This window comes from Neopelma chrysocephalum, unplaced genomic scaffold (genome assembly GCF_003984885.1).
Source record: "Neopelma chrysocephalum unplaced genomic scaffold, ASM398488v2 Primary Assembly neopelma1_155, whole genome shotgun sequence".
In the NCBI taxonomy this organism is placed as follows: domain Eukaryota; kingdom Metazoa; phylum Chordata; class Aves; order Passeriformes; family Pipridae; genus Neopelma; species Neopelma chrysocephalum.
The window spans coordinates 803,191-826,585 of NW_020897817.1; the positions used below are offsets into that span (position 1 = coordinate 803,191).

The 23,395-nt window shown below is 49.2% G+C and overlaps 1 protein-coding gene across 4 annotated transcripts; it reads left to right on the top strand.

Moving 5' to 3' along the window:
• Positions 1-29: 29 nt before the first annotated feature.
• Positions 30-13,167, top strand: CLSPN (claspin). Of its 4 annotated transcripts, none has more exons than XM_027701369.1 (25): positions 30-88; positions 756-867; positions 1,389-1,843; positions 2,159-2,326; positions 2,883-2,972; positions 3,197-3,269; positions 3,524-3,632; positions 3,847-4,394; positions 4,831-5,022; positions 5,412-5,602; positions 5,962-6,164; positions 6,326-6,390; positions 6,783-6,988; positions 7,449-7,609; positions 7,706-7,932; positions 8,127-8,241; positions 8,904-8,985; positions 9,310-9,404; positions 10,006-10,170; positions 10,263-10,384; positions 10,649-10,776; positions 11,065-11,170; positions 11,253-11,335; positions 11,524-11,685; positions 11,859-13,167. In XM_027701369.1, the coding sequence occupies exons 1-25, from the start codon at positions 44-46 to the stop codon at positions 11,970-11,972; spliced, it is 4,017 nt and encodes a 1,338-aa protein (XP_027557170.1). In that variant the 5' UTR covers positions 30-43; the 3' UTR covers positions 11,973-13,167. The 4 variants fall into 4 exon arrangements, with proteins under 4 accessions (XP_027557170.1, XP_027557172.1, XP_027557171.1 ...); XM_027701371.1 differs by having other exon boundaries at positions 8,130-8,241; XM_027701370.1 differs by having other exon boundaries at positions 2,162-2,326.
• Positions 13,168-23,395: the final 10,228 nt, after the last annotated feature.

Consider the following 23,395-nt stretch of genomic DNA (forward strand, 5'->3'; position numbering starts at 1 on the left):
AAGGCTCGAAGCGGTTCCCGGGCGGCGGGAGCGCGGGCGGGACATGGCGGCGGCACCGGGAGCGGCGACAGCGGCGGGCCTCGCCGAGGTGAGTGCTGCCGCTCCCCTCCGCTCTGCACGGACGGGCGGCTGCTGGCGGCTGCCTGCGGCCTCGCGGCTCCTCTGGCGGAGGGGCAGCGAGGAGGTGGCGGCAGCGGTGCCGGTGCCAGTGGCGCTACAGGTATGGGGACTGGTGGCTATAACCATTCCTGCCCGCTGGCCTCGGTCCCGCGCCGCCACCGGGCTTGCTGCTCCTCGCGGACTACAACTCCCGGCGTGCCCCGCGCCCGCCCTTCCGCCCGCGGGGCACGGCGGGAGGGCTGCGCGCGGCCTGTTCCCGCGGGCGCGGTGCATGACGGGAGGGGCCCGGGCCGAGGGCTTTGGGGGAAATTCGGCGAATAATCAAATATCGTGTCTGAATAAAATCCCATCGCCCGGTGTGGAGTCTGTTATTCTGCGCAAACTCGCCTTTAAATTCTAGCGAAAGCTGACGTAGTGTCACCTCCCCTTTTGTAAATAGCCATGTGCGTTGGTAAATATGGTAAATACCATTAATAAATATCGGTAAACGTGTAGATACCAACAGTTAAAATATAACACGGCGATGGGTGTGTATTCCGTTGTGTGTGAGGTTGGCCAGGTTTTGGAATGAGCTCGGAGTCAAACCACATGGCCAATATTTGCCACGACGAGATCAATTGTGTTTTGCTTTGTAGTTGCCGTTGGCAGATTTGAACCCCGACGTGCAGAAGGCCCTGGACAGCGACTCTGACAGTGGCCAGGGCAGCTGTGAGACGGGCCAGGGCTCAGCCTCCTGCGAGGACAGAGGTCTGTAACCTTCCCAGAAACTGCTTTTCCCCACAACGCTGCATTTTTTTTTTGTTTCACAAATGCCTTTCTAGGAACTTGCCGTTGCTTGGCCTGCAGGAATCCAAACTCCTTTTTGTTGCTCAGGCATCTGTAAATCTCTGAAAAGCATTTTTTTGAGGTACAGAAAGGAAAATAATGGATGGGATGTGAGTGCCTTAATTGCTTGTTCCCTTTCTTTTATGATTTGTTTGACCCCTGTACTTTTACTTAATCTCTGAGGTTTTATTACTCTTTCAAGGCAAGTCACCATCAGTGAAGGACTTTCAGCTTTGCCTTTTTTTTTTAATAGGTTAAAAACCTTTAACATCAGTTTGTGTTTAATTAAATGCTGCACTACGGGGAGAAGTGGGTTTTGAAAAGTTGAGTTCAAGCTGATTTGGTGTAGATGGTGACACCTGTGAAATTCAAGAGATGGAACTCTGACTGCTTGTTAATTAACTTGTGGAATTTCCCTGTTTTATTTCCATGTATTTCGTCAGATTCAGAGGAAGAGATTTTTGTACGTAAGAAAGGAAAGAGCAAGAAGGTGCTCCAGGACAGTGAGAGTGAAGATGGAGAGGAGGGAGGCTCGTCCCTGCAGGAGGAGACTCTGGGTGGAGACAAGGAAAATGGGGAGGAAAAGGAGAACTTTGCTGCCCAGAGGAACAAGAAATCCAGTCGGATTCGCCAGGCTCTGCTGGACAGTGAGGACAGTGACACTGGTGACCAGCTACAGACTGAAAACCTGGAAACAGGCAGGATGCCTGGCTTGGCTCAGGGTGAGCTGGGAGAGGAGAGACCCCTAAAATCTGGGAAAAATTACAGGAAACACAAACACGATCTTGAAGAGGAGGCAGAAAGAAAAGCTGTAGGGAAATCAAGAAGAAGGAAGGAGAAGGAAAAAAGAATGGAGGTCCTTAAACAGCTGAAGAAAGAAAAGAAGCCTGGGGCAGAGGTGGGTTTTTTGGCAGAAAATCTCAGATATTTTCTTAACTAAGTTCAATTTATTGTTGCTTGTGGTTGTTCTGTTCCAGTGCTTCAGTGTTGTGGTGTCCACATTCCTGCAGCAGGTGTGGGATCCACAGGGATCCACAGAGCACCAGACAAGTCTAATCTGCAAAATTTGCAGATTAGATTAAATTAAATTAGACTAAATTTGCAGTTTAATCTGCATCTAACGCTCGAGGATTTAATGTCATCTCAAATTAGTGCCAAAGAGCCAAAGGGACCTTCTGAAATGAATCACACAAATACTTCACTCTTCTGGAAGCAGGTGGATGGTGGTGAGAGGTTTCCCTTCAATGACAGTGGATGTCTCCTGGATGACAAAGAGCTCTTTGATAATGGCTTAGAAGACGAGGACGATCCCCCCCCCGAGGATGAGGAGTCCCTGGAATCCATACGAGCAGCAGTGAAAAACAAAGTAAAAAAACACAAGGTAACAGTTGATTGGGATATGAGATTATTGTAAATATACTCTCAAACTGCCAGAGGGCAGGGTTAGATGGGATACTGGGAAGGAATCCTTCCCTGGGAGGGTGGGGAGGCCCTTGCACAGGTTGCCCCATCCCTGGAAGTGTCCAAGGCCAGGTTGGAGCAACCTGGGCTAGTGGAAGGTGTCCCTGCCCATGGCAGGGGGTGGCACTGGATGGGCTTTAAGGTCCCTTCCAGCCCAAACCATTCCATGATTATTGTTTTTTAGTGAGGAATTTGCACATGAGCAGGTACTAAAACTCTCTTTGACCACGGTGGAGTTGTATCACTATGGCAGAGGGGAGAACAGTCTTTTGGTTTTTGTTCCTAAAGATGGAGGGATGTTGCCCTGGGAAGTTATAAAGATCACACTGGGACAGGACCTTTGGAAATCTACCATTGTGTGGGATTTGTGGTGGTTTTACTGACCAGTGGTGGTTCTGTACAGTTATTTTTCCCTGGTTTGCCCTTGGTAGTGCCTTTGTATCAAGATAAATAATTGAGTCTCTTATGCCCTGTAGAACAAGGAACGTTTTTTGGAGGGTGAAGGCTACAAACATGTATTTGATGAGGAGGATGAGGAGCCTGTACTAAAGGAACCAAAGAGGAAGGTGAGCTGGTATTCTTTTCAAAGCTCTGTATTGTTTTTTGTGACACAAATGTATGCGCAGTGTCCAGTGGTTTTGTTGGTCTGCTATTTTTAATTTTTTTTTTAGCTGACTGCTTTATTCTGACTACTTTCTGTTTGAAGGGAAAAATAAGCTATTTAAGAAGTAGAAAGAGAGCCCCATGTTTTGTTTCCTGACTTCAGAAGCCTTTCTTTTCTTCCCCTAAGGAGCGGAAAGCAGCAAGGTTAAGTAAAGAGGCCATTAAACAACTGCACAGCGAGACCCAACGACTTATTAGAGGTAAAACTTTAATTCTTGGTGTGTAGAGGGGTATATAAACTGTTCAGAAATTCAGGGGAGAAATTGAAAGGATTTACCCAAAAGTTTCGAGCCTTCTTTGACCTGACAGGAGTCACTGAGGCTTGAAGAATGCTTGATGCTTTTATTGAAGGACCTGTTAAAGATATTTTTGTAACTAATGAAAACAAAGATACTTGTTATCAAATAAATGTCTCGGGTGTTTTGAGTTTTCTCTCACCTCCTTTCTCTGGCAGAATCATCCGTGTCTCTCCCATACCATGTGCCTGAGACAAAAACCATCCACGACTTCTACAAGCGCAGACCTCGACCAGCCTGCCAAGGAAATGCCATGGCCTTGCTCAAGTAAGGACTTAAACCTTCCTCATGGGGTTTTTTTCAGAAGTTTCAAGGGTCTCCGAGCTTTGCTTTTAAGGTTTTCCAGATTTCTGTCCTTCACCTCTTCCTCCACATTGATGACAATAATTGGAAAATGGTTTCTTTCTCTCTGGGTTTGTTCTCACCCTCTGCTCCCTCTCACACCAGCCATGGATGATACATTTCTTTCTGCCTTCGTCAGGTCCTCAAAATACCAGCTGCCCCTAAATGAGGAATCTGCAGCCACTGGGAACTTGAGCAGGGATTGCAAAGAGGGGCCAGTGGAAGGTGATCAATCAGCAGCTGCTGAACCAGAAAGGAGCCTTGGCAGAGATGTTGATGCTGCTGTGAACGAGCCTCTTGCTGCTGTGGGGAAGAACTTGCCAGAGGACTGTGCTGAGCAGCCCAGGCAGGATAATGAGGGGTCCTGTGCAGTTGGGACTGTAACAACTGGTGGTAACACAGAGGAGCAGCAGCTCTCCAACCTCCTGAGCACTGATGAGCAAAAGGAGAGTGAAATTCCTCCAGCAGCTGGAGATGCCCTTGAGCAAAGAGGCCAAACAGCACCAGATGTACCAGGTGAAACCAACAGTCACCAGGCAGGGCCTGGATTGGTGGCACAGCCTGAAAAAGTGAGGAAATCCAAGCTGGATAAACTTCGTGAGCTGGGAATAGACCTGTCCATCAAGCCAAGAATCTGCTCTGACAATGAATCCTTCATAAACCTCGATGAAGCTGATTCCAACAAAGGTATCACTTGTGTTGTGATCCTGAGCAGCATTGACCTGACTTTAGCTGGAAAATCTCTGAGAAGTGTTTAGGTGATAGAACAGTCAGGCACATTCACTTACTACTGTGGATTCTTTGAGATGTGTTGATAGAAATTTGGAATTGCCTGGTGTCTGGGAGGCTGGGCTGGAAGTGAGGTCTTGTGGATAAATGGTAGTCACTGGTAAGGTAATCCAATATTAGCTAATATCAGTAAAATACAAGTTACAGCAAAAATATCCTGTAATGCTTTATTATTAGAAAATAGAATGGCTTTGCAAATATTTTAGTATTAAAGATTTAATTTTTAAACTACCTTTAGGAAAAAAAAAATCTCGAGACCTACCCTTGCTACAACTTTCAGTGCTCAATGCTTTTAAATGCCATCAAACTAATTTAATTTAATATGCCTTTAAAGAACTAGAAGCCCTGAAAGCACGTTTCCTGAAGCACACTCTCAGAACATCAAAATCCAAACCAGAACGGGCCGTGAACATGAACATCATCCGTAAGGAGACAACATCTGATGGGAAGGAGGAACTGAGAGCAGATGTGGTGCCAGCAGTGTTGGCTGCAGAGAGCCTGGAGGAAATGGCCCACACAAAGCCAGGTTGGTGGGGAAGAAGTGATGAGGATTGAACTGGAAAACACTTGGTCTGCATTATCCTCTCTCATTCTCTGTTTCCCAGCACTGCCCTTGGAAATGCAGGTGAAGGATCTTCATCTCTGAGATGACTATGGTCCCTCTCTGTCTTTAAAATAAATAAATCTTGGTAGACCTCTTAAATAGCAGTGGCCAGTGTAGAACAGCCTCAGTCAGATCTCTGCAACTGGTTCCTTGCATTTTTCATGCTTCCATGAGAAACTGTGGCTGCCCCATCCCTGGAAGTGCCCAAGGCCGGGTTGGACGGGGCTTGGAGCAACCTGGGCTAGTGGGAACTGGATGGTCTTTAGGGTCCCTTCCAACTCCAACCATTCCCTTGTCCTATTCCTGCCCAGGGGAGAAGCTGCAGGCCCTGAAGGCCAAGCTGCAGGAGGCCATGAAGCTCCGCAGGACCGAGGAGCGCCAGAAGCGGCAGGCGCTGTTCAAACTGGACAACGAGGAGATGCTGGAGGAGGAGGAGGAGGAGGAGGAGGAGGAAGAGATGACAGATGAGTCTGAGGAGGAGGAGGAAGAAGGTGACCACGAGGTCTGTATGCAGCACTTTTCCATAACCTCATCAGCTTCTCTGTTCTGCTTCCTCTCCCCAGTGCAACGTGACTTCTGTGCACTGTTAATTAGGGAGATTCCTGGAAGCTAAAAAACAGCTGTAGTTGTCACTTTTGGGGTTTGGATTGTCTGAAACTTTATTTATTAGTATTTTCTTTATTTTTCTAAACACTATTAAAATCAAATATAAGCTTATAAAAGATTCTGGTGCTCCTTTCTCTTTTTACAAACCCTTGGCTTGTTCCTGGCAGGGCCAAACAGGTCACCTGCCTGACCTGGGGTAGGGTTTGCCATGGCAATAATCACCATCTCTGTGCCATATTTGGGGATGTTTTTCAGGGATCAGAATTTCTGCTTGATGAAGCAGAGGAAGATAATGAAGATACAGAAGAGAAACACGTTGAAGATGGTGATAAAGAAACGGACAAAGAATCAGTTGATGGAGAAAAGCTGGAGAAATCTGAGCACTGTGATTCTGTTCTCAAACATCCTTCAACAGAGTCTACATTGATGCTTTTTAAGGACAGCTCCTCAAAAATGGGGTAAATAGCCTTAAAAACGGTGACTGAGCAATTTTAAATTTGATTACATGTAGATGTTTTTATTTGAAGTGCCTTGTATAGGAATTTTTGTTTGTCACCTTGTTTGTTTTGCGATTCATCCTGAATTTATTAGCAAATACCTTTTATTTAATGAATTGCAGGTATTCTCTTCCTGATGAGAAACTGGAAATGGAAGAAGCTGCAGACAAAGGTTCTACCAAGTTAGGTAAAGTAGAATTATCATCCTAACTAGCATTTTTCTCACTTGGCACAAGTAGAAGTTTAAATTTGGGATTGGTACTCAGTATTTCTGTTGTCTCATCACCTGTGCAGTTATACAGCATGATTATAAAGCTTTAGATTGATGAAAAAAATGGGAGGGCTTGAAAAAAAAGTTGAAAATAATACTGGAAGAAATATGAAATATCAGGAATCAATAATATGAAATTCCACACAAAAAGTACAACATGCATCCTCTGAGAAGAAGGAAATCCAACCCAACCACAAAATAATGAATCTTTAGCAAAGTGTCAGCATTGCAAAATGTTATATTGAGGTTCTGCTGGATCACACACACCCAAAAAAAAGAAGTTAAGCACTGTATTTTTTTATTTCCAGAGGATGATGATTCATTTTCTCTGCCAACACTGGCAAAGGACAACAGCCACAACAGCAGCTTTGAGTTCATTGGCTCCATGATCCCCTCCTACCAGCCCTGTAACAAACAGGCCTCCCGGGGAGGGACCTTCTTCCCTGCAGCAGGAGGGTTCAGGTCACCCTCCCCAGGCTTCTTCAAAACAAGCTTCATCAGCTCTGCTTCCAAGGTGAGGTTCTCAGCCTCACTGTCTTTATATTAACACAGTGGGTGGGGAATAAATGTATTTTATCCTGATGGTCAGAGCTAGCAAAGAAATCAAACCAGGCAAATGCTTTGAGAAGAGTAAGATTTCAGGAGAGCAAACTGTCCCTGGAGCTTACAATGTGCCCACATTGGAATGGATAAAAATGACATTATAAAAACTTATATTCTGAAGCATCAAAGATGCTATAATCTGGTTTTTATATCTAAAATATGTACATCTAAATATGGTTTCTAAGCGTATTTACATGGGCTGCACAACATCTGATATCAGTGAACTCCTGTAATTTATTGGAGCAGTGTGGACAGACTTGACTCCTGCATAGTCTTAATCCTTTAAAATAACTTAATTGTTTTATTCCATTCTTGCTTTTGAATTTAGGTTTGCAAAACCAACTTAGATATTTTCATGTTCCTTTGAATAGAGCTCAGGAAAGACATCTGAGCCCTCCCTTCCCATAGAAGATTCCCAGGACCTGTATAATGCCTCTCCTGAGCCCAAGAGTTTATTTCCAGGGGCTGGGGAGTCTCGGTTTCAGTTTTCCCTGGAAGATGACACTCAGAGCCAGCTGCTGGATGCAGATGGGTAAGTGATGGGTGTAAAGGATGGTGTTTTGTGCCCGTTAGTATAAACAGGATGTACCATTCAGCAAGATTTTTCTAACTACAGCCTTTCTTTCAGGTTCTTGAATGTTGGACAACACAGGAATAAATACCAGCCCTCCAAGCATCAGCTGCCCCTGGCAAGCATGGATGAGAATGCCATGGATGCCAACATGGATGAGTTGCTGGACCTGTGCTCTGGACAGTTCAGCAGCCAAGCTGAGCACGTGCCAAACCCCAGCAGCAGCAAAAAGCAGAACATGGAAGAACTGCTCAATCTCTGTTCAGGAAAATTCGTGTCTCAGAGTATGTCCTGAATTCTCTTTTCAGCTTTGCTGGTTGCTTCATTTAGAAGCTTTTTGCTGGGGTACCTTCAGGTCTGGGCACTGGTGCCACGTGTGGACTTTCATCTTTGTTGGGAGCTTGCACACTGTTGTTTCTAGGAAGTTCTCTGATGCTTTAAGAGTAGAAATAAGTTGCCATCTTACTGCTTTCTGTAGCAGGTTCTCCCACATGGGCTTCTTCGGTGTCTTCCAAGGCAGAAAAAGACAGTGACATAGAAGATCCAATGGCAGAGGCTCTGGAGCTCTGTTCAGGCTCCTTTCCCACAGACAGGTTAGCATGGCTCTCCTAAAATTTACAGATGCTTTTCTAGCACCTGTTTTCTTGTTTGACATCAATTTGCTGTCAGCAAAAGTGTGGTTTGTTTTGGAGCTGAAGGGGAGGAATATTGCAAATTGCTCAGCAGTCACTCTCTAAATTGGCAGCATAAACTGTTTCCCACAGCTACCATGAAGGGAAATTCCTTAACTTTCACTGGTAGTGAGAGAAACATTGAAGAACTTGCATTAAACTGAGAAAAAATAGTTCAAAGTGTGACTTTTGAGGTCTGTTCTGGGCTGTCACCAAACTGCTGTAACCAAGTGTAAGTTGGACACTTGGAGCTTTTTATTGACTAAATTGAAGGGTGTTAAGCCTCTTGTCAGGCAGCCATACAAGTGGGAATGTTAGGGGGATGCAAGAGGAGTTTTAGAGGGGAACACACTTGGAAATTAGTACTTGTCCCATGGTTTCTGCAATTAAAGGCCCGAGGTGTTAAAACATGGGCACTAATGGGGATTTGGGGCATTTAAAGGTAAATGCTGGTGGGAGACTCTAACTGAGCACTCACAGGGAATTGCCTGACACCTGACACCAGCTGGATGGTGGTGGAAATTTTGCCTTGATTTGCTGCAAAGCCTGAAAATGTGCGTTTTTCCCATTTACTTTTCCCCTAGGGAAGAGGAAGAGGAGGAGGAACAAGAAGAACTTGATGGTTTTCAGCTCTTAACAGACGAAGATGCCTTTGCAAGTGAAGAGGTGGGGACTGATGGAGCCAGGCAGCTGCTGCAGCTCCTGACTAAGATAATTCCATTTATTTTCCTGTTTTTTTAATATATCCATCAGTGCAAAGTGTCACAACTTCCATACCAAGCTACTGAGACACTTCTAAGAGCGAAGTCTGGATCATTCAAAACGTCTCCTTAATATTATGATACACTGGATAATGTGTCAGCATAGCAAACCCTCTGAAAAACCTATGGGGTTTCAGTCTGTTTGTTGATTGAGAACAGAATAATCTGTCATTACAAAGCAATCCACTGCCAAAAATTCCTTTATTTCTGAACATTTTCTCTTTGACAGGATGAAAAAGATGGAGACAGTGCTACTGAAGAAGCAGAAACGAGCGACGAAGAGGAAGCAGTGCTGAGACATAGACAGGGCTTGAAAAAGAAACTGTAAGAACATCTTCTTTTGTAAATTAATTGCCAGAGAATAGAATACTAATAGCACTAGAAATATGATTTGTAATTATTCCCTCTCCAGTATTAGTAGCTGATGTTTATATGGTCTGGTTTTACGTATGTCTCTGGTTTTTTGCTTTGGTGCTGTCACAGTGTGTGAGTTCAACTGTGTTGCTGGTGGGTTGTTGATAATTTTGATTATAATTCTCATTATAAATGAAAATCAAAGGCCACAATGAAAGCAATGCAACATTTTTTTTTTACCAAGAAACAGGGTGCAAGAGAATTGTTCTCACTCCTCATGTCTTAGATCTTATTTGTTCTAGTAAGTGAAAGCTCTGGTTGGTGGTTCCTGCCATCACCTCTGGTGAGGAATCTGGTGAATGACAACACTTTGGGGTACTGCATGTTGACAGGCTGTGTGTGTGTGAATGGGCAGGAACTCAAGGCTTGGTCTTTCCAAAAATTGCATGAGAAACAGATAAATCCTTAGGAAATGTGTTAATTTTATGTCAGAAGATCAGTCTTGCTTCCTGAGGATTTGTGTGATGATTATTGTGCGCCCAAACCGAACTCTTTTAACATCCTTTTCCAGAAAACTGCAGGATTTCATGGAAGACGAGGCAGAGCTGTCGGGGAGTGACGTGGGAAGTGAGGATGAGTACGATGGCGAAGACCTGAACGAGTATGAGGAGGAGCTGATCGACGAGGAGCTGCCCAGCGAAGTGGAATTGGGAAACCAAATACATAAACTGCACATGTCAGTGACAGCACCAGCAGATACCTGTGTGTGTGAGGTCTTGGCTCTGGGGTATCCCCTGGGCTAAGCTCTCCCTGTGCCCTGTGCTGCAGGAAGGCCATGCTGGACGATGACAAGCGCCAGCTCCGCCTGTACCAGGAGCGGTACCTGCCCGACGGGGACCTGCACAGCGACGGCCCGGGCAGGACCAGGAGGTTCCGCTGGAAAAACATGGGTGAGCTGGGATCCAGGGCTGAGAGAAGGGGGGCAGAGTGTGTCTGGACATGGAACAGCACTCAGGAATCCTCAGTGGTCCTAAAACAAAGCACTTCAGGGATAAATCAGGGGGGTGTTTCTGGGTTTTTGTTCGGTTTGCGATTTTTGTTCGGTTTGTTTGATTGGGGTTTTTTTTGTTTTGTGTATTATTTGGGTGTTTTTGGTTTTCTTACTAGTCTGCATTTTTAAAATGGATAAATAATTATCTTGTTTCTTTGCCTAGATTTTGCCTCACAGGTGGACTTGTTCCAGGGAGACTCGGATAATGATGAGGACAATGAACAGTTCGATGAGACAGAAGTGAAGTGGAGGAAGGAGCGATTCGAGCGAGAGCAGTGGCTTCGTGAGCAGGTATTGCTGAGCTGCCAGAGGGGCTTGCTCAGTCTCTGTCATTGCTGGATGTGAAACTGTTTGTTCCTCAAGTTAAACTTCAGGATATGGTCATGTTTCTCAGCTGAATGTGATGCTGTTCATTAATAGAACAAGGATGATAAAGTATCTAAGAAATCGTAATGAACTCTTACAGTAGAAAGTAAAATAATATATTAATTTACATAAAGAAAATACTTGGTCTACTTAAAATACTGAATGAAATGTTCTTTCTTAATAGGAATTTTTTTTCAATTTTCTCTGTTACAGAAGGAAAAAAACAAAGAGCAGGAGGAGGAAGAGGAAGAAATTGGTGAAGACAGCGAATTCATGAAACTAGCAAAGAAAGTGACTGCCAAGTCCCTGCAGAAGAAAGGTGAGCTTGAATCTTATTGAAGTGACAAGCAAATAAAGAGAAGGAAAGGTCAGTGTCTGAACTGTTTGTGTGTCTCTGCCAGCCAGCCCAGCAGTGGTGGCACGGGACACAGCCCTGTTACCCAGGAACCCCTTTGAAGCCTTCAGACCTGCCAGTGACAGCCAGGTGGGTGATGGTCCTGAAAAATGGCATTTCCCAACACAGCCAAGTGAGCTGCCCCTGCATTCTGGGCACTCCTGCTTTGCAGTGTAGTAACATTTGAGTAGGGAGTAGTTTTACTATGAAGAGTAACTTGCTAAACAACCTGTCTTGTTCCTGTGAGTGGTTTAACACAGCTTTTCTTTGTCCTTCAGATAAAAAATGGGTCTCTCTTGAAGAGACCCAAAGCTGTCCTTCAGAAACTGGCAGCAATGTCAGATCTGAACCCAAATGCCCCTCGAAACTCAAGGAATTTTGTCTTTCATACACTTTCCCCAGAGAAGAGTGAAGAGGCAAAAGAGAAATCAAAACCTCAGGTAAAGATGTGGGTGGCAGGTGCTGCCAGTTGTGTAGATTATTTGAACACACAGGCACTGAACTCTGCCAAGCAGTTAAGAGCATTGCTGTCACACCAAATAATTATCTCATAACTGAGAATTTAATCTTTTGGGAAGACTTTGTGTATCTTAATATATTTTACTCCCCTTAGGTGAAGAAGAGAGGCCCTTCTGCAGTGATAACATCCCTGGCCAAGCGGCCCAGGGTGGAGAGCACAGAGGAAACCAGTCAGAGCCGAAGCATCTTCCAGTTCTTGGAGAGCTGAACATTCCTGTTCAGGGCCAGAAGCCATGTCTCCTCTTTGCCAGCTGCAGTTTGCTCAGCCAACCTGCCAACAGTCACCAGGCAGGGAAACAAAACTGCTGCCACCTCCTTCACAGGTTCCAGTGATTTCCAGGCAGTGGTTCTGTGCATTCCCCTTTGTTTCTTGCCAGTTCTCCGTGGCAGATGTGGGAGCACAGAATCCATCCCTGGTTTGGAATGAAATGCTACCCTGGTCTTTCCCAAGCATTAAGGAACCTGACCCTGCTGTTAATGCTGCCCTCACAGGTGCTGCAGTGGTATCAGTTCCACCTGGAAATGCCATTTGTGTGACAGGGGTGACACAGAAATGCCTCATTTAGCTGCAAGCACAAGAAAGGAGGGATCTGTGCAGCTCTGCAGCCGTGCTGGCTGGGGCAGGACACTGTTGTTTACACCTGCAGCACAAAGTTTTAGCTGTGCCTCCCTCCACTGTCTTGTTTTCTCTAACGTTGAGCATTTATTAAGCTTCACCTTTTAAGAAGCTCTAATTTATCTTTGAAATGTTTACTTTGTAAAAAAGGTCCCAGTATGAGAAGGGTTTCTTTCCAAGTTTTTATTACTGTTGATATCCTTAAACATGCAGATGAATGTGTGTGTGGAGAGGGAAGGATGTGAGTAACGGATGTGAGTAAGGTATGGGGGATTTTTATTTGCTTTGGTGGGGAGAGTTGGTTGGTTTGGTTTGGTTTGTTTTGCCCAACTTCAGACTGTCTTAAATTATCCATTCCATTGTTTTCATGGAAGCTGCACTCATCCAGGAGAAACCATCCATTTCTGAGCAGCCAGAAAGGAAAGGGCTGGTCTAGGATGAGGGAATTAAGAAGGAACCATCATTCTCAACTATTCTAAATAGTGTGAGAGAAACTTGAGCCAGAGTATCCAGCATTCCTGATGTTTCTGGTCACATGCTGAACGTGTTGGAGAGCAGATAATGGTGCCACAGGGTCCTGCTCTGTGAGACTGAACATCTCTGGGACTGGATGTCACATTCTTGAGGTGCCAACACGTCAGAGAAGGGTCTGGGCTGTAAATTTTGTACCATCGTGAGCACACACCTGGTGTGCTGTGTGTAAAATGTTTTATTGTATATTATGTTTATAAAGAATTATGGTACTAATTGAAGTGCAAGTTTACAATAAAATGTGGTTTTAATTTTGGAGGCAGTTGGAATTAATTTACAGGATTTCACTCAGTTGTATATGTGTGTGTTGGGTTTTTTTTCCCCCCAATATTTTTGTCTGTCTCTTTATTTTCATTGCTTTTGTAGCCGCACTATGAGCCCTTCACTAGGAACAGCTGCAATAATATTGGAACACAACAAAAACAACCCCCTGTGTTTATTGGAGTGTGAATTCTCAACTCCCCAAGTCCTCCACTTGGGTTTGCATAAAATTCTTGGCCTGAAGAATATGTTGCTTTTTTCCTGCTTCAATAGTTTTGGGATTTTTAGTTGCTAGACAAAACTTCCTTTATCCTGGGCTTGAGGAGTGCCTGTTTCAGCTCATTCCAGCAATTCTAGTAATTAGTGTTACCTGGATTTGGGATTGGAGGTTTAAAGGAAGAGAAATAGGCTTTCCTGCTTCATTATCAGAAGTTTCCTAAAGAAGAGTGTAACTGAAAGATGATTTCTGAACATCCTCTTAATTCCCTCTCATGATGTTCCTCTGATCAGTAAGTTGTACTAATTCAGCACAGATTTATTGGATAAAATTATTCCAAGCTGCAAAATTGGGCATTTTCCCTGAGTTTTGCCACTAGAGAGCAGCAAGAGAATGTGCTTCCTCTGGCAAAAGGGGAAGGCAGAATCACTAAAGCTTAAACTGTGTCTTGACTCCAGGGGAAATTCTTGCAGTTGTCCATGCTCTGGCATTGGAAAGGATTACATTTATAGAGACCTCAAACTGCTCCATTTTTGCATTAGAAAGTGGAAGCTTGAAGAGCATCTTTGGAGGGTTGGCTGAGTCCTAGTGGCTTCCTGGCCTCTCCTCAGCACATGCTGGCCATAATTCTGGCTTTTATTTTGTTTTCCCTTCAGAATTTTCCCTTTAAGAGAGATTCCTTGCCTGGGAGCACATTCCATGGAAGGGGAGCAGTGGTGGGAGGCCAGGGACACGTTCTGTGGGAGCTGGAATCTCAGCAGCAGGAGGGTTGAGCCTCGTGCTGAGCTGCTGCTGCTGCTCCTTGTGCCAGACTCCATCCCGAGCTGTGGGTCTGGCCCTGGCCCTTACCTGTGCTCCCACCCCTGTCCTGCCCTGCTCCCAATCCATCCATCTCCTCCCTCTGGCTTTTCCAGGGCTCCCCCTGCTCCTGTCTGGCACATTGACTCAGCTTTGCCTTCTCATTTTCAGGTATCGATTCAGCTCCCCCCTCCTGGCACTGACACGAGGCCGCTGTGTTAACAGGGAGAAAAAATCCTCCCTCTTGCTGCTGGAAGTGCCAGGGGTGAGCTGGGAAGGAGGGAATGACTGGGCAGAGCAGGATGAGGGTCCTGTGCCCAGCCCCGGGCAGTGCTGCGGCTCAGCCTGAGCAGGAGCTGGTCAAAGGTTGGACTCGATGATCCTGGAGGTCTTTTCCACCCTAAATGCTTCTGTGAAGTGGTGTCTGCAGGGCTGTCCTGGGCTGAAGGAAGAGCTGTTTCTGCTTCCCTCCCTGCTTTTCCCTTCCAATTGTACCTTGGGATAACCCCGAGCAGTTACAGCTGCAATTTGGGATCGGTGATGTTTGGTTTTGGTTTTGTTTGGTGCAGAAGTGGCTGCAGCCTGGCAGGATGTGGATTTTCACCCGAGTTGGGCAGCTCTAATAACAACACCTCTGTGCCTCAGTTTCCCATTCCCCTACAGGGAACAGGAGGAATAAATCCTTTGGGATCCGAGCTGCTGATCCTTGACAGCACCGCAGTGCTGCTAACACGTAATGTTACCTGCCGAGTTTGCAGAGAGAATGAGCCTTTAGGAACCCAAATGATAATGAAGAAATTAAAAAAAGGGCTTAAAAGCAGAGGGAGGAGCGGCCCTGGGTGTGTGGTACAGGTTGACATTGCAGACACGTTTATAATCCCAGCTCCTGCCGCCGCGCCGCTCCTCGGGGCTCAAGGCACTCACTGAATTATGTTTTCTTTCCCTTTTTTGCCAAGAGACTGAAAGGGGGAGAGAAAAAAAACTATTTGTTTGTCTTGTCTAATTTAATTTATGTTATTTATCAAGTAGACAGGTTATTTGGGAAACCAGATGGACCCAGGCTAAAATCATCTGTATTTCCAGCATGTGAAAAATTATGTCGGAGTGGACACATGAAAAGCAGCGTGGGGCAGGTTTGGTGAGCACTCACCACGTGAGCTCTGCACCTCATCTGTCCTGGGCCTCTAATCAGTTGTCCCAGACCCATTAAGGGGGTTAAAGGACAAAAAGCCCCCCAGGCACACACACACAGGGAGGAGTGTCTGCCAGAGCAGCCATGTCACAATTATTTACCCTCTCTGGTTTTCCCTGCTCGTGGGCTGGTGCATCCCCTGCCCAGTGATGGATGGGGCAGGTTTTTGGGCCCATATGAGCATTTTTAACATGTGTTGGGTTTGGGATCAGAGCAGGTGATTGTTTTGTGCCTGTTTCTTTTGCTTGGGGTTCTCTTGTTGGAAAAGGAAACGGAGGAGGCAGAGAGCAGCAGGGATGGCTGGAGTCGAACTGACATGGAGGAGATAAATCCAGAAATAGAGAAATACAACAGCAATAGGGTAAGAACAAGAGCCCTCTGTTACTGACAGGTTGGACACTCCAAATGCTGTTGTATTCCCAAAAGCTGAGCCTGGAACAGCCCCCCCTCACCAGAATTCCTCATGCCCCAGGGCAGGACCCCAGCAGCCGGGGGGGCTCCTGGATGTGCAGAGTCCAGACAAGCTCGTGGCATGGAAAGCAGCTCTGTGAGACCTGCAGGGCTGGGTTTAGTGGGTGACCTGTAAAGCAGCACTTCCATCCCCTGTTAACTATCAGCCATCACTGTTAATCCCAGTGCTGCCCGTGCTCGGGGTGGGCAGATGTTCTGTCCTGGGGGGTTGTTATTTTCTCCTGTATCACCCAGAAGCCCAATTCAGGGCTGACTCCAGCTCTGCTTCTCCGGGCAGCAGAGATCTAAACCAGCTGTAATTAAAGCAAATGACATAAAAGATTGCAGTGGGGAGGGGGGAGGGGAAGCAGAAATCTTACAGCTTTGCAAGAGATTAATTTTATTTTTAGCTAATATTTTTTCTCCGCTCCTCAGGGCTGTTTTCATGCAACACAGTCTGTGCTGCTTCCCTTGCAGTGGCCCATTGATTTTCAATATTTGATGGTGTTTGTGCCTGCAGTGCAGTGTCCAAGGGGCACATTCACGTGTGTCCTGGCACCGCAGAAGCCCCTGTGGTGTCCAAGCCCTCACCTCTGCCATGGGGATGCTGCACAGAGCCCAGGATCCCCCTGCATCCCAGCAGGGCTGGTTGAGGTCACTGTGCCAGGCTGGGCTCAGCCCCGAGGTCCTGGCTGGGGGTGGATGTGGCCCAGTCCTGCAGCACCTTCCTGCACTGCCCAATTTCCAGCTGCCACTTCACTGACTCTCGTTACTCTGCAAGAAGAATAATTAACCACAAGGCACTGATGCTGCCTTCCCGCCTGCCTGGGATCCAGAGGTGGTGTTTCCATGTCCCTATTTTACAGGAAACCTGAAGGAGGGCTTTGAAACCCCCGATCTTTCCTGATTAAACACTAGATTAGAGAAAAAAATGTTTTTTCCTTCCTCCTTCCTGCTCCTTGGTGAGCCTGGCTGGGCCACAGGGGCCTGATCCCACCTGGGAACGTGAGGTCTGGGAGCTGCCACTTGGGCTGGGCTTGTTCCCAGTCCCAGCTCCAGGCTGGCACCGTGATGGGATGGACATTGCTGCGGGTCCCCAGGGCACCCTGAGCCCCCCAGGCTGGCAGGTTGTGGTGCCTGAATGAGCCACCCCACAGCAGCCTCCCAGCCAAGGACCACGCAAGGTTTTGGCATCCAGGACGTTTCCCATCCCATCCCAGCTCCATGGCAGGGCAGTGACCACAGCCAGCACCTCCTGCAGGATGCACATCCCAGCTGTCCCAGCCAAAGGCAACACCAACCCCTCCAGCCACTGCTGGGAGACGATAATTAAAGCAACAGGCAATTAAACCCTCCATGTGGTCCCCATTTCACGACGCTCGTGGGACAAAGCCCCGAGTGAGGCATCCGGGATGAGCTCACAGGCAGAGCTGGGCCGGTCCTGGTGGCCTTCGCTCCACCCACGGATCTGCTGAGCGTGTGTGATCTCCGGGGCCGGGATGACACGAGCCCCAAAGTATGAAAACAGCTCCCGAGGTGCCCCAGCACCCACCCCCAGCACAGCCTCCCATCGTGGTGCTGGTGGTGACCCCACTGTGGTGAGCCTGGGGCTGCTGCCTGAAGCCACAGCTGTCCCCAGAGCTGTGCCACGGTGACCACAGGGTGCTTTTAATTCAAAATTCAGGGACTTGACGGCAAGATCCTCACCCAAAATTCACCAGGGCCACAAACCAGAGCACGGGGCTGATGTGGCCCCACTTTGGTGGAGGGTCATTGTGATCCCCAGCAGTGGGGGAAAAGGGGACATCACTCCCTGCTCTACCCTGGTCCCCCCACAGTCCCCCAGGCTCAGGGGGTTGAGGCAGCCGGGCCGGCGTTGCCGGGAGCCACATGCACATCCTGCGAGGGGAAGAGCCCTGCTCCCAACATCTGCTTGGCGTTTGTTTGTCTTTCATTCCCATTCCTGCCCTGCCTCCCCCTCCGCTTTCATCCCTCCATCTGCACAGGCCTAAAAATAGGGCCGTGGCCGGGCTCGGTCTGTGTCTCATCAGCCCGTCGGGACCTCGGTGTGATCCTGTCTGTGGAGGGGACGGGACCTGCTGGTGTCCCTCTGGTGCCACTTCCCTGCCACAGCCTTGATGCCAAGTGGCCACGTTGGGGTCCCCAACAGTTCCTTCCCCTAACTTTTGTCCCAGGCACTGTTCCCTGCTCCCAGCCCAAAATGCAGGCGAGGTGTCAGGCTGAGCCTCATGTCAGCCCCTGCATGGCCCTACTGCTGCTCCTACTGCTGACACCAACTGCAGAGATGCCCATGTGGCAGAGGAAGAGCAGAGGGGTGTCCCCAAGCCCCTGGGTTGTGCCTGGGCTGAAGAAGTGGAGCCACAGGGACACGCTCAGCATCTGGCTGGGGCCACAGCAGGACCTGGCTCTGCCTCCCGGGCTGCTCTGGGGTCCCTGTGTGCTGCTCTGGGGTCCCTGTGTGCTGCTCTGGAGTCCCTGTGTGCTGCTCTGGGGTCCCTGTGTGCTGCTCCGGGGTCCCCACAGGCTGCTCTGGGGGTCCCCGTGCCTCCCACCCCCCGGGCAGGCTCATCCCCTGATCCTCTCCCAGGCACAGAGCAGGGCCAGCATCACTTCACTGTACCCCGGTGTCCTCCCGCCCCTTCCCCAAGTCGCTATGAATAAATCATTGTTTTATTAAAGAGAAGCAGCTGCTTTTTTTCTTCTCCTTTTTTTTTTTCCCTGACACCCCATCCGTACCCACGCGAGCCCTTTGGCACATGCTCGAACGCAGGAGCCCCATTGAGGGCCCCCGGAGCATAGCAATTGATACACAGACATCCCCAAATCCTATTCAGGCCCAGCTTTTCTGCACGAGCAGCCTCTAAACAGCTCATTCACTGCTCTTTTTGTCGCTGGGGTTAAGTGGTTAAGTGTGTGTGGATCCCATAAAAGGCCTTTACTCCATGAAAAGCTATATTTACATTGTAATCACCAAAGAACTGTTTAGGCAGTCAATAGTGGGGCAGGACGGGCGGGGGCTCGGGGATGTGTCCTTCCCCTCTCCTGCTGAGCCCCCCGGAGCAGGACTTTTGTGGGATGGAGCAGGACTTTTGTGGGATTATGTCCCCCCACACCAGCTGCCGGGGGCTGCCAATGCTCTTTGTCTGGACGTGGAGCTGGGGACAGCCCAGGCTCCCGAGCCAGCATCCTGCATCCCTGTGGCCCCGGTACCCTGGCCAGGGGTGGCATCCTGGGGTCCCACTCAGCACTGGGGGCCTGGGATGAGCCTCCTGCTTTGGGTGCTCGTAGCCACAGAGGTGCCTGGTGGAGCCCATCCCAGCATCACTGGGAGGTTTGAGCTGGATTTCAGGAAAAGGTTCTTTCCCCAGAGGCTGGTTGGGCACTGACCAGGCTCCCCAGGGCAGTGGGGACAGCACCAAGGCTGCCAGAGCTCAAGCAGTGTTTGGACAACACTCCCAGGAACAGGGTGGGATTGTTGGCCAGGAGTTGGACTGGAGGATCCCTGGGGGTCCCTTCCAGCTCAGGATATTCCATGATTCTATTCCGTGATTAACCAACTCCCCCAGTCACCCACCAGGGCCTCCCCGGTACCCGCGAGTGAAGCGTGAGCTAAAATTGTATCACTTTAACAAGATTAATTGAGCACAGCCAAGAACGGCAAAAGCGAAATTAATTCACCAAGAGCGAGGGAAGGGCTTCCCTTTCCACCAGCAGCAATTTCCATGTAATCAATTAGATGATGTTCCAACTGATATCCCCGTCGGGGAAGGGGGAATGTGCCTGCTCTGCCCACACAGAGGTGAATGTCCACTCTTGAGGAGTAAATATGGGAGAATCCCCCCAGATCCCCCTGGAAACCCCCACGGGGTGTGCCCAGGAGGGATCACCACGGGGGTGACCAGTGGGAATGGGATGCTGCATTCCAGCAGGCACTGGGATGGGGATGGAGATGGGAATGGGGTTGGGAATGAGGCTGGAGATGGAGACGGGGATGGCATGAGGATGGAAATGGGGATAGAGGTGGGCATAAGGATGGGGATAGGGATGGGGTTAGGGATGGGGATGAGGTTGAGAATGAGGCTGGAGACGAGGATGAGAGAGGGATGGGAATGGAGATGGGGATGCGGATGGTGGTGGGGATGGGATGAGCTCTTCCCGGTGCCTCCTGTGAGCTCTGCAATGCAACAAGTTCAGAAATGTTTTACTTCACCCTCCTGCTCGATGGGAACTGGAATTGTGAGGCTGAACATGCTGGTTAAGCAGAGGAGGTGATTTTTCCATTGGGCAAAACCCCCCACGGATGGGGCTGTCTGCTCCAGCATGGCCTCAAGGCTGATATTCCCTGGATAAGAGCTGGGACACGGGTGCCTCGTGTCCCTCCTGTCCCTGTGCCATGCCCTGCACTGGCAGCACCACGGATCTTTCCAGCATCATGGTTGGAGTCTCCGGCACTGGCTCTGGTCCCTGCCCTGCCGTGCTGAGCCATTCGCAGCATCCCAGGGTTTTGTTTTCCCTCTGGTTTGGCTCCCGCCTGGATTTTTCAAAGGCTCTGGAGCAGCGAGGGCCCTTCCTCCCCCGGCCGGCGCACATTGTTCGAATTAGTGCCTAAATGAAAGGATATTGTTGGTTCCTGTTGGGAGATAATAACCTCGGTAGCGGAGGGAATTTCACCCATGCAGAGAGAATTTGCCAGGCCGTTCCCGCCAGCAGAGCCCCTCGCCGGGGTCCGTCTCGCTGGGACCGCGGCCGATGGGAACGGATCCACCAGGAAGCAGGGATTTATCTCGGCATGCCGCTCTAATTGCTGAAAACTGCGCTTTCTGACCTCAAAACCGTGCCAGCGCTCCCTGTGCAGCACGGGGGCACCTGTGGCACAGCCTGGGCACAGCCGGGATCGGCACCTCCCTGCTCGCTCCATGCCCATGGAAAAGAGCTCCTGTTCCCAAATTCCCATGGGATTTCGGTTTTCCCTCTCCCTTCCCATCCCTCTGCCTTCTGCCACGGACTGGAGAGATGTAAACCCCTCACCCTGCCATGGGAGAGGACGAGAGGAAGGAGAACGAACCCAAGCCTGGAATCCTGGTGGTTTTGTTTGGATTAAAGCGCAGAGGATTTCAAGCACATAGAAAACATCCTTTTCAGCCCAAAAGGCACCTTTTGCCCCATTTTTCTGCTGAGGGGGCCCTGGCCAGCACTGAGTGGCTCCCAGTGCCTCCCTGGGACTGGTACCTGCTGCTTTGGTGTCCTGCTTGGTGCTGGGGCAAGAGGGGATGGGTTGGTGGGACCCCCCCATGGGACCCCATTTCTCTCAGCCTGTGCTGGCCAAGGTGGGCACCCTGTGTGCCAACCCCATGTCCCGCCATCCCACCTGGCTGCAACCTGCGTGGTCATTTCTTTGCACACCCCAAATTTTAATTTTTTTTTTCAACCAGTTTTGCTCTGATTGAATTTTTAACAGATGTTTTGACTTGTTATAGGTGAAGGAAAAATAACTCAGAGTGTTTCTTGATTAGAGCTTGTTCAAAGTTCTCCAGTGGAGCCGCTTCCACATCAGAAAATCCTGACTATGTGCAATCAAACATTTAATTTCCACGGACGCAATATCAGAGGATTCCTCCAGGTTAGAATCTGTTACAGTTATTAATCAAAGCAGTGCGGCTGAAACGAAACCTTTTATTGAATGTTGTGACAAAGGGATAAATTAAAGCATTTGTGGAATGTATCAGATTTGGGTCCAAGACCGAAATTTCAAAATCCTGAAATTTTTCTGCTTTATGAGGTCCAAATGTGGAGCCTTTCTGTGTCAGGACAAGTGTGCAGCAGTTGGGGGGTGGTGGGAGCTGCAGGGCCATCGCTGTTCCATGGCAGGGAGGGAGGGATCTGGGCTGCAGGACACATCACAAATCCCCTTCCCCTCTCAAGACATCAGCCCTTCCACGGGCACTTGAGCTGAGGATCCTGTGCCCAGAGGCTGATGAGGCACCGAGCTACAGGTACCAAATGATGGGAATGTTTCCCTGCACACCACAGCAGCCAAATAAAAAATACACACTTCAGTGTAACCAGAGATTTTCATCCCCCAGCCCTTGCAGATGGACAGATCCATCTACTGCAGAGCTCTGCCTGCAGCCAGGGATGGGCCCGTGGCCGGAGCAGGTTTGGGGATCCCAAGGCAGAGACTCACCCACAGCACTGGGAGGTGACACTGAGGGGCAAAGCCACCCAGAGGCACCGGCTGCAGGGACAGCCCAGCCCTCCCCCTTCCTCTGCATTTCCCAAACAATTTCCTAATCAGACCTTTCTGTCTGGAGTTTATTAGTGATTCACAGGCCGAGAGGAAATGGTGATTTTGGGTCCTGGTCTGATGGAAGGGGTGGAGTCGGCAGCAATATTCCCCTTTTTGTGGCTCAGCAGCGGATGAACCGCAGAGGGAACGTCTGTGGAACGTCAGCCCCGCTCCCTTGGCCAAGAGAAACCCCAAATGAAGAGAAACTGGGTTTTTGGAGATTTTAAGGAAAGCAAAGAGGAAGGAGGCTTCCCCCCCAACATGAGTGGTTTGGTGAGGGGTGTCTCCCCCCCTCCAGGTGACCCTGGAGTCCCCATCACCGATGGGAAGGGAGGGTCACACCTGAGTCCCCATCATCCCTCTGGAGGGAGGGTCACACCTCCTCTGGGCTCCCCAGCCCTGCAGCCCCTTCCTCCACCTCCTCTTCCTCCTCTCCCTGGTGCCACCCCCAAGGCTAATCCCAGGGCTGGGAGCTGTTGCAGGGAGCAGGCTCTGACCTCCAGTCCTGTGCAAGTGGTCTGGCCTCCGCAGGATTCCGGGATCCTCTGAAATCCAATCTGGCTGCAGATTCCTGGCATTTTTCACCAAACACGCTGCCCCTACTACTGCTGCTCTTGATTCTGATTGAAATTGAGTTTGGGTTACAGGTAGATCAGGCAGCGGGACTGGCCAGGGGCTGGGGCTGAGGGCAGGGGAGAGGGATTGCCTGGATCCGGCCCCCTCTGCCCCTTCTCCGGCCTTCCAGAGGTGTTTTCCCCAGAAAATCCTGGGGGAAATGCAGACAATGGGATGCTGCATGAGAGGGCAGGACAGGGATGGGATGGGGATGGGGACAGGGATGAGGATGGAGCACGGCTGGGGATGGGGCTGGGCTGGCAGTGGTGCTTTCCTCCATCCTGGCCGGCAGCTTTTCCGGCCCCTCTCCAGAGAGGAACGCCAGCACTTGTACAGCCTGGGGTTGCTTTTCTTTCCCTCAGCCTACAAAAATGCCCAGGATCTATGAAAATAAGAGCATTGTTTTTAAATTTTGCGAGGCCAAGAGGACAAACCCTTTATAGCATCCTCCTCCTCCTCCTCCTCCCTCCATCAGCAGGACCCGCCAGCACTCCCGACATGAGGTTTTCCAGCCCCATCCCTGCAGTCCCGGGGCAGCACGAAGGTGCCAGTGGCTCCTGTTCCCACTGGCAGCGTCAGACCTGAAGCCTCGACCACGTGAAGCCCCTCACAGCCAGGGGTGAAGCCCCTCACAGCCAGGGGTG